Source organism: Ranitomeya imitator, chromosome 2 (assembly GCF_032444005.1).
Source record: "Ranitomeya imitator isolate aRanImi1 chromosome 2, aRanImi1.pri, whole genome shotgun sequence".
Lineage (NCBI taxonomy): Eukaryota > Metazoa > Chordata > Amphibia > Anura > Dendrobatidae > Ranitomeya > Ranitomeya imitator.
In genome coordinates, this window is record NC_091283.1 from 783,773,138 (window position 1) to 783,784,536 (window position 11,399).

The following is an 11,399-nucleotide window of genomic DNA, read 5'->3' on the forward strand; positions in this document are numbered from 1 at the left end:
TATAGCGGTGTGTAACTATAACATGATCTGTCGACATTAAAGGGTTTCTCCACTATTAAACTTTAATGGACACAGGGTGCAGCTCCTCTGCCCCCCAGCATTACCATCCGGCAGAGGGAGTGGCATGAGCGCTGCAGCCATCATATTCCATCTGAGAGGAGGACAGAATGTCAAAGACAGAGTCCACCAGAGGCCATGTGGTGCCCCCCATCAGGTGCGGAGATGGGGGACAGGACAGGATGTGGAGGAGTACAGGCTTATTTATATATTAAACTGCCCTGGAGTTATTAAAGGGGTGGTGTCAAGTTTGAAAGTCATCCTCTCTCCATGGGAGAGGAAATATTTTTAATCGTTAGGGTTCTAGCCACTGTGGCCCCCTCGAATCCTGAAAACCAGTGCTTTTTAGTGCCGTGACTAAATGGGCGTTAGTCAATCCTGCATAGCACTGCTCCATTAATGGGAGATAGTCCTCTGAAGATGGTCCTATTCCAGTGGGTCTGGAATAGGACCATCTTCATTAGGCAATCTAAAGGACTTAAGGAGTAAAAGTCATACATAAGGACTCCTTTTGAGAAGACATGAACTCTCAAAAAATTATCTTATATCTATATCTTCAATATTTGTGAACAGAAGAATTGGAATATATGGACAGCCATGTAGTATGCGATTACACTGTGCACTGTTTAACACACTGCTTTAAGGTAGTACGTAGGTTATTATGGATGCATTATATACATCCATAACTAGATATATAAATTAGGGAGCACTAGTCACTTTATATGTATATATGAGCCATCTTCAGTAGTAGTTTGTTTATTTGTACATGTTAATCCCAAAAACGACCCAACACTCAACAGAGCCTGGTCACATTCCGTACTACAATCAATACCACAAAAAGCTACGTATAGAAACAAGACGTTAGCTCAAGGAATGAAAAATGTCAAAATTCTTTATTTATAAATTTTCTTAAAAAACACATAACAGGGTACCTCATATTACAACAAGAATCATCCAGGCAGAGGCAAAAAACAAATAACAATACAAATGCATGTTATATCCTACTCCTAAGGGTACCGTCACACTATACGATTTACCTACGATCACGACCAGCCGTGATCGTAGGTAAATCGTAGTGTGGTCGCTGGGGAGCTGTCACACAGACAGCTCTCCAGCGACCAACGATGCCGAGGTCCCTGGGTAACCAGGGTAAACATCGGGTAACTAAGCGCAGGACCGCGCTTAGTAACCCGATGTTTACCCTGGTTACAAGCGTTAAACTAAAAAAAAAAAACAAACAGCACATACTTACATTCTGGTGTCCGTCAGGTCCCTTGCAGTCTTGCAGAGACGGCAAGGGACCTGACGGACACCAGAATGTAAGTATGTGCTGTTTGTTTTTTTTAGTTTAACGCTTGTAACCAGGGTAAACATCGGGTAACTAAGCGCGGTCCTGCGCTTAGTTACCCGATGTTTACCCTGGTTACAAGCGAACGCATCGCTGGATCGCATCGCTAGATCGCTAGATCGGTGTCACACACACCGATCTAGCGATGACAGCGGGAGATCCAGCGATGAAAGAAAGTTCCATACGATCTGCTACGACGTACGATTCTCAGCAGGATCCCTGATCGCTGCTGCGTGTCAGACACAGCGATATCGTAACGATATCGCTGGAACGTCACGAATCGTACCGTCGTAGCGATCGAAATGTTATAGTGTGACGGTACCCTAAGACCCTTATATAGAATATGGCTTGGGGGCGCAATAGAATCCTGCATACAGCGTCACATACGCCACCTGAACTAAATAAGACCTAAGTGGAGAGCGCACTAAACAGGAAAAACCCTCTGACCGTTCAATGAAGCTCAATAGGAGTCGGGTTCCATAGTATAAATAGAATGAATAACGTTATAGGTATATTACCGGATGGTGTGCCTTTGTCTGGAAGTACGTCCCGACGCGCGTTTCGCCAAATTCTTCTTCCGGGGGCGTACGCGTCGGACGGGGAAGCGGAGTAGTGACGTGGGACGCTGACCTGCGCTAGGACCCGACTCTGCGATGTGAGCGCCATAACGCCGCTGCCACTAATGAAAGACAGGGCTATAAAAAAACCCGACACTGACACCCACACATACAATTACCCCGGAAGAAGCAAGACGCGAAACGCGCATTGGGGCCTTCAGGACTGCACGTGCAGGTTATGTATTGCATCCATGTTCCTTATTTTTTCATATGTGCCAAGTATGGGGCATGGCGTGGTTACCAGCCCCTTATGCACAGTATTTCTGTGATTACAATTAAATATTTAGTGGCAGCAATGTAAACTGGTTTACACAGCACTAAGCACTTTACTTAATGTTTACTTGTTTTGGTATCAGTCCATGCATATTATGATAAGGGGATAGAGACCCCCACAAATAAGAGACATTAACTAGTCTGGATTGATCTTGAATAATAATATTACTCTGCCCAATAATTTACTGTGTAATAGTTGTCTCTGTGCATACTGACTTTCTTACATATGTTATGGTTGTTGTACATGGCCTTGCGCCTGCGCTTATATATTGCATGTGTATCTCCTAGAGGACGGTATAGAATATAATATAAAATAATTTTTTTTAATAGTATTTAATAAAATTTTGCTGTTTTTGGATACCCATGACATTTGCTTCCGCTGCCCTTTTGTTTTTTTTCATGTGTTCTTGGGAAGAGTCATTTGAATAGGCCAGGTCTAAATTATACAGTCCCCGCATGTGTTGCTGCTGCTGCCACCGCCTAACAATCAGGCAGTCCCCGCATGTGTTGCTGCTGCCGCCTAACAATCAGGCAGTCCCCGCATGTGCTGCTGCTGCCGCCTAACAATCAGGCAGTCTCCGCATGTGCTGCTGCTGCCGCCTAACAATCAGGCAGTCCCCGCATGTGCTGCCAAACAATCAGGCAGTCCCCGCATGTGCTGCTGCTGCCGCCTAACAATCAGGCAGTCCCCGCATGTGCTGCTGCTGCCGCCTAACAATCAGGCAGTCCCCGCATGTGCTGCTGCTGCCGCCTAACAATCAGGCAGTCCCCGCATGTGCTGCTGCTGCCGCCTAACAATCAGGCAGTCCCCACGTGCTGCTGCTGCCGCCTAACAATCAGGCAGTCCCCACATGTGCTGCTGCTGCCACCTAACAATCAGGCAGTCCCCGCATGTGTTGCTGCTGCCGCCACCTAACAATCAGGCAGTCCCCGCATGTGTTGCTGCTGCCGCCACCTAACAGTCAGGCAGTCCCCGGATGTGTTGCTGCTGCCGCCACCTAACAGTCAGGCAGTCCCCGGATGTGTTGCTGCTGCCGCCACCTAACAGTCAGGCAGTCCCCGGATGTGTTGCTGCTGCCGCCACCTAACAGTCAGGCAGTCCCCGGATGTGTTGCTGCTGCCGCCACCTAACAATCAGGCAGTCCCCGCATGTGTTGCTGCTGCCGCCACCTAACAATCAGGCAGTCCCCGCATGTGTTGCTGCTGCCGCCACCTAACAATCAGGCAGTCCCCGCATGTGTTGCTGCTGCGGCCACCTAGCAATCAGGCAGTCCCCGCATTGTTGTAGCTATTGAACAGCCCCAAGACATGCAGGTGCAGGTGACTAACATTATTCGAGCACGCCGAAAACTCTGTTAACACCTGAGCATGCTCAGATAACCCCTTGCCCCAAGCACATTCGCTCATCGCTAGGTCTGACCCATATCTTCATTCATCTCTACCGTCCTGTTCAGGATTTTGGCACGCATTCTGCCTCCAGTGCAAGTGACCAACCCAATACATGGGTGGAAAATGCTTTGTGTGGGCAATGGCCCAGAGTGTGTAACCCGGACTATGTCGCGTGGGAACCACTCAGAGTATATCAAATAAAGGGCCTGGAGGGACCAGACGTATTTACAGTGTTCAGACCCAGCAGACATGATGGTTATTAGTATCCCCAGCCCCCCACAGATATATATAGGAAGGGGCCATGCTGGATGACAGCAGTGACGTCATCACAGGGGACAGCAAACAAATGACGTGCTGGAGGGGAGTAATTACAGTACTCCACCACAAGGGGGCGCTACAACAGCGAGGTGATTGACTGGAGATGGATGGAGATGACAGAGCACCAGCACAGGCGGCCTCCATTGTTTCCCCCTCAGTCGCACTTACTTTCTGTATCCTCTTCAGTGCCATGGAGAAGTTCAGCGGGAGAACGGCAGCTAAGGCGGGACGGTGCGGGAGTGCTGCCGCGGGTGACCGGGGTGACGCAGGCCTGTCACTGCGGCTCTCTGCTCTCAGGAGGAAGCGACTCACTCACGAGAACTGCCGGCGCGCGTATCCTGATTCACTGTGGGCGGAGCTTGGCGTCAGAAGGCGGGGCTTTTTACAACGTTTCTTCTTTCCGCTTTCAATGGATGACGTCAGAGGCGGCATCTCGGGAATTGTAGTCTGCGGCGGGATTTTTTTTCACTAACGAAACTTTATTGGAATACGACAAAGAAACAAAGCACAGTTGTTGCAACTTCCCGCCTTTTTTGTCAGCGTAACTAGCTAGACGGCGTCGGAAATGTGTGTCCCTGAGTAACGAGGCGTGCCTTTACCTCAAGTTCTCAAAGGCTACAAATGCACAGTGCTTATACCAACCAGCAGCTATCCAATATACTCCTTACTAAAAATCCTCCGTTCTCAAGAGAGGAGGGCGGGGCTGCCACTAGAAATTTCGGGGCCCTATACTGGCAAATGTTTCGGGGCCCCCTTGAGACTCTGCCCCGCCTCCACCCCTCAAACTGTCCACAGTCCCACCGCGCTCTCTTGGAAAAACTCCACTTCTCACCTATCACACATTAACAGTTCCCATCACCAGATCACACATATAGCCGGCAGCTTTTGTTCTGGCCAAAAGATTTTTCAAGCCGCCACCATAACACAGTAGACACGAGCTCTACTCTGCTGTAACCTATGAAATATTTGTTAAACTATGCAATACAATTTAGGTATATTTTTATTTATTTTTCAATTCTTAAAATGACCAATAATCTTACATACAAGGAACAAATACCGCTACACCATGTCCAAACTACATATTAACCCCTTTTCCCCCAAGGGTGGTTTGCACGTTACAATTCTGACCACTGTCCCTTTATGAGGTTATAACTCTGGAACGCTTCAGTAGATCCCGGTGATTCTGACATTGTTTTCTCGTGACATATTGTACTTCATGTTACTGGTAACATTTATTTGATAGTACCTGCGTTTATTTGTGAAAAAAACAAATTTGGCGAAAATTTTGAAAATTTCACAATTTTCAAACTTTGAATTTTTATGCAATTAAATCACAGAGATATGTCACACAAAATACTTAATAAGTAACATTTCCCACATGTCTACTTTACATCAGCACAATTTTGGAACCAAAATTTTTTTTTGTTAGGGAGTTATAAGGGTTAAAAGTTGACCAGCAATTTCTCATTTTTACAACACCATTTTTTTTTTAGGGACCACATCTCATTTGAAGTCATTTTGAGGGGTCTATATGATAGAAAATACCCAAGTGTGACACCATTCTAAAAACTGCAAACCCTCAAGGTTCTCAAAACCACATTCAAGAAGTTTATTAACCCTTCAGGTGTTTCACAGGAATTTTTGGAATGTTTAAATAAAAATGAACATTTAACTTTTTTTCACAAAAAATTTACTTCAGCTCCAATTTGTTTTATTTTACCAAGGGTAACAGGAGAAAATGGACCCCAAAAGTTGTTGTACAATTTGTCCTGAGTACGCCGATACCCCATATGTGGAGGTAAACCACTGTTTGGGCGCATGACAGAGCTTGGAAGCGAAGGAGCGCCATTTGACTTTTCAATGCAAAATTGACAGGAATTGAGATGGGACACCATGTTGCGTTTGCAGAGCCACTGATGTGCCTAAACATTGAAACCCCCCACAAGTGACAACATTTTGGAAAGTAGACCCCCTAAGGAACTTATCTAGAGGTGTGGTGAGCACTTTGACCCACCAAGTGCTTCACAGAAGTTTATAATGCAGAACCGTAAAAATAAAAAATCATATTTTTTCACAAAAATTATCTTTTCGCCCCCAATTTTTTATTTTCCGAAGGGTAACAGAAGAAATTGGACCCTACAAGTTGTTGTCCAATTTGTCCTGAGTACGCTGATACCCCATATGTGGCGGTAAACCACTGTTTGGGCGCATGGGAGAGCTCGGAAGGGAAGGAGTGCCGTTTGACTTTTCAATGCAAAATTGACAGGAATTGAGATGGGACGCCATGTTGCGTTTGGAGAGCCACTGATGTGCCTAAACATTGAAACCCCCCACAAGTGACACCATTTTGGAAAGTAGACCCCCTAAGGAACTTATCTAGATGTGTTTTGAGCACTTTGACCCACCAAGGGCTTCACAGAAGTTTATAATGCAGAGCCATAAAAATAAAACAAAATTTTTTTCCCACAAAAATTATTTTTTAGCCCCCAGTTTTGTATTTTCCCTAGAGTAACAGGAGAAATTGGACCCCAAAAGTTGTTGTCCAATTTGTCCTGAGTACGCTGATACCCCATATGTGGGGGGGAACCACCGTTTGGCCACATGGGAGGGCTCGAAAGGGAAGGAGCGCCATTTGGAATGCAGACTTAGATGGAATGGTCTGCAGGCGTCACATTGCGTTTGCAGAGCCCCTAATGTACCTAAACAGTAGAAACCCCCCACAAGTGACACCATTTTGGAAAGTAGACCCCCTAAGGAACTCATCTCGATGTGTTGTGAGAGCTTTGAACCCCCAAGTATTTCACTACAGTTTATAACGCAGAGCCGTGCAAATAAAAAATATTTTTTTTCCACAAAAATTATGTTTTAGCCCCCAGTTTTGTATTTTTCCAAGGGTAGCAGGAGAAATTGGACCCTAAATGTTGTTGTCCAATTTGTCCTGAGTACGCTGATACCCGATATGTGAGGGGGAACCACCGTTTGGGCGCATGGGAGGGCTCGAAAGGGAAGGAGCATCATTTGGAATGCAGACTTAGATGGATTGTCTGCAGGCGTCATATTGCGTTTGCAGAGCCCCTAATGTACCTAAACAGTAGAAACCCCCCACAAGTGACCCCATATTGGAAACTAGACCCCTCAATGAACTTATCTAGATGTGTTGTGAGAACTTTGAACCCCCAAGTGTTTCACTACAGTTTATAACGCAGAGCCGTGAAAATAAAAAATCTTTTTGTTTTCCCACAAAAATTATTTTTTAGCCCCCAGTTTTGTATTTTCCCAAGGGTAACATGAGAAATTGGACCCCAAAAGTTGTTGTCCTATTTGTCCAGAGTAGGCTGATACCCCATATGTTGGGGTAAACCCCTGTTTGGGCACACGGGAGAACTCGGAAGGGAAGGAGCACTGTTTTACTTTTTCAATGCAGAATTGGCTGGAATTGAGATCGGACGCCATGTCGTGTTTGGAGAGCCCCTGATGTGCCTAAACAGTGATAACCCCCCAATTATAACTGAAACCCTAATCCAAACACACCCCTTACCCTAATTCCAACGGTAACCCCAACCACACCTCTAACCCTGACACACCCCTAATCCCAACCCTATTCCCAACTGCAAATGTAATCTAAACCCTAACTTTAGCCCCAACCCTAACTGTAGCCCCAACCCTAGCCCTAACCCTAGCCCCAACCCTAGCCCTAACCCTAGCCCTAACCCTAGCCCTAATCCTAGCCCTAACCCTAGCCCTAACCCTAGCCCTAATGGGAAAATGGAAATAAATACATTTTTTTTATTTTTCCCTAACTAAGGGGGTGATGAAGGGGGGTTTGATTTACTTTTATAGCGAGTTTTTTAGCGGATTTTTATGATTGGCAGCCGTCACACACTGAAAGACGCTTTTTATTGCAAAAAATATTTTTTGCGTTACCACATTTTGAGAGCTATAATTTTTCCATATTTTGGTCCACAGAGTCATGTGAGGTCTTGTTTTTTGCATTTATATCATTTTTTTATGTTTTGGCGCTTTTATACGATAAAAACTATTTTACAGAAAAAATAATTATTTTTGCATCGTTTTATTCTCAGGACTATAACTTTTTTATTTTTTTGCTGATGATGCTGTATGGCAGTTCGTTTTTTGCGGGACAAGATGACGTTTTCAGCGGTACCATGGTTATTTATATCTGTCTTTTTGATCGCGTGTTATTCCACTTTTTGTTCGGCGGTATGATAATAAAGCGTTGTTTTTTGCCTCGTTTTTTTTTTTTTTCTTACGGTGTTTACTGAAGGGGTTAACTAGTGGGCCAGTTTTATAGGTCGGGTCGTTACAGACGCGGCGATACTAAATATGTGCACTTTTATTGGTTTATTTTTTTTTATTTAGATGAAGAAATGTATTTATGGGAATAATATTTTTTTTTTTTCATTATTTAGGAATATTTTTTTTTATTTTTTTTACACATTTGGAAATTATTTTTTTTTACTTTTTTACTTTGTCCCAGGGGGGGACATCACAGATCAGTGATCTGACAGTTTGCACAGCACTCTGTCAGATCACTGATCTGACATGCAGCACTGCAGGCTTCACAGTGCCTGCTCTGAGCAGGCTCAGTGAAGCCACCTCCCTCCCTGCAGGACCCGGATCGGCGGCCATCTTGGATCCGGGCCTGGAGCAAGCAGGGAGGGAAGACCCTCGCAGCAACGCGATCACATCGCATTGCTGCGGGGGGCTCAGGAAAGCCCGCAGGGAGCCCCCTCCCTGCGCGATGCTTCCCTGTACCGCCGGCACATCGCGATCATCTTTGATCGCGGTGTGCCGGGGGTTAATGTGCCGGGGGCGGTCCGTGACCGCTCCTGGCACATAGTGCCGGATGTCAGCTGCGATCGGCGGCGCTCCCCCCGTGAGCGCTGCCGATCGCTATGACGTACTATCCCGTCCAGGGTCAGATAGGCCCAGGGAACCTCGACGGGATAGTACGTCTAAGGTCACAGAGGGGTTAATACCACCAGTGACCGAATAATATCACATACAAAGAACAAATACCACCGCACCATGACCAGACCACATATTACCACCACAGTGATAGAAATTTATCACATACAAGGAACAAATACCACCGCACCACGACCAGACCACATATTACCACCACAGTGATAGAAATTTATCACATACAAGGAACAAATACCGCTACACCATGACCAGACCACTTATTACCACCACAAAGTGACCAAATAGCACATACAAGGGACAAATACCTCTACACCATGACCAGACCACATATTACCACCACAAAGTGACCAAATAGCACATACAAGGGACAAATACCGCAACACCATGTCCAGACCACATATTACCACCACATAGTGACTGAATACTACAATACTTATCAGTAAAAAAAAAACCACAATACTATCACCATAAGTGCCATTATACACAGGAGATCTGTACTTAGTATGCAGTGTCTGTGTACAGATAATAGTGATCACTGGTGGTATTATACACAGGAGCTCTGTATATAATATGTAGGTAATACAGTGATCACCGGTTAAATTATACACAGGAGCTCTGTATATAGTATACAGTGTATAGTGTCAGTGTATAGGTAACACACTGACTCACCAGTGATGTCTGTAGGTGAAGTCCTTCATCTTTCAACTTTCATCCAGCACAGACCGCCGTCACTTCTTCCAGCCAGGGCTCGTCGCTGCAGGAAATAACACAGCTAACAAGCTCCGCTTGCAGAATACATTACTTAATTTTTCCCAACTTCTACATTACACCACATGAAGAAAAAAAGGCGACATACAGGACCCCCAATTTAAAGCAGTATCCTAAAAAAATAAAATAAATATGTCCCTGCAGTAATAATATCCCTTTAATTAGCCCCTATGATAACAATATTACCCATCCTGGCCCCCGTGTGTCTAATTTCTGGCTCCATCCATATGATCCCACATCCTGCCCTCATGAGTATCCATCCTGCCCCATCTGTCTCCATAATATCCATCCTGCCCCATGATCCTGCACGATCTGTCTCCAATTCTGCCCCCAGTGTCTCCAATCATGCCCCATTGTCTTTCATCCTGCCCCGTATCTCCATTCTGCCCCTTATCTCCAATCATGCCCATATCTCCATTCTGCCCCCATTGTCTCCAGCATTCTACCACCAGTGTCTCCAGCATTCTGCCTCCAGTGTCTCCAGCATTCTGCCCCCAGTGTCTCCAGCATTCTGCCCCCAGTGTCTCCAGGATTCTGCCCCCAGTGTCTCCAGGATTCTGCCCCCAGTGTCTCCAGGATTCTGCTCCGAGTGTCTCCAGGATTCTGCCCCCAGTGTCTCCAGGATTCTGCTCCGAGTGTCTCCAGTATTCTGCCCCCAGCGTCTCCACGATTTTGCCCCCAGTATTCTGCCCCCAGTGTCTCCAGCATTCTGCTCCCAGTGTCTCCAGCATTCTGCCCCCAGTGTCTCCAGGATTCTGCCCCCAGTGTCTCCAGGATTCTACCCCCAGTGTCTCCAGGATTCTGCCCCCAGTGTCTCCAGGATTCCGCCCCCATTATTCTGCCCCCAGCGTCTCCAGGATTCTGCCCCCAGCGTCTCCAGGATTCTGCCCCCAGTGTCTCCAGCATTCTGTCCCCAGTGTCTCCAGCATTCTGCCCCCAGTGTCTCCAGCATTCTGCCTCCAGTGTCTCCAGCATTCTGTCCCCAGTGTCTCCAGGATTCTGCCCCCAGCGTCTCCAGCATTCTTCCTCCACCTCCGTGTCTCCAGCAATCTTCCTCATACCCCCCCCCCCCCCCCTCCATGTCTCCAGCATTCTTCATCCCCCGAGTGGTCCCCCGCTGCCTCTTCTGCTCCGTCGTCCGCAGCCACGTGGCACACCGCACGCTGCTCTGCTCCGGAATGAGGAAGTGGAGCACGGCAGCGTGTGACGTCATGAACTGGACCATGATGCACCAGGCCGCGGGCGGCGGCTTAAAGCTACAGCGCTTATTTCCGCTGCATTTACAGCACTGTGTGTGTCTCTGTTACACCACAGTGTTGTTGGCATTCGGCAGTCTGAATAAAATGTCAGGGGCCCAAGCGGAGCGCGGACCGGGCTGCCAGCGTGCTCGGGCCCCCATTTTTGCTCCTCATCACCGGGCCCCATACTGTAGTAATGGCTGTAATGCCCTGGTGGAGGGTTAATACATTTTTTTAGCGTTAGTGTTTTGTATGTTCTCCCCGTGTTTGTGTGGGTTTCCTCCGGGTACTCTGGTTTCCTCCCACACTCCAAAGACATACCGATAGGGAATGTAGATTGTGAGCCCCATCGGGGACAGCGATGATAATGTGTGCAAACTGTAAAGAGCTGCGGAATATGTTAGCGCTGTAAATAAATAAAGATTATTATTATTAGCGTTATAC

General features: G+C 46.6%; 1 protein-coding gene across 1 annotated transcript in view; it reads right to left on the reverse strand.

The window, feature by feature from the left end:
- Positions 1-4,363, reverse strand: part of UBE2D1 (ubiquitin conjugating enzyme E2 D1) — a 43,691-nt gene extending 39,328 nt beyond the window's left edge. Inside the window, exon 1 of the mRNA XM_069753547.1 lies at positions 4,171-4,363. Within this exon, the coding sequence (XP_069609648.1) occupies positions 4,171-4,194 (24 nt within the window). The 5' untranslated portion in view covers positions 4,195-4,363. The remainder of the gene's footprint in view (positions 1-4,170) is intronic.
- Between the last annotated feature and the right edge of the window lie 7,036 nt (positions 4,364-11,399).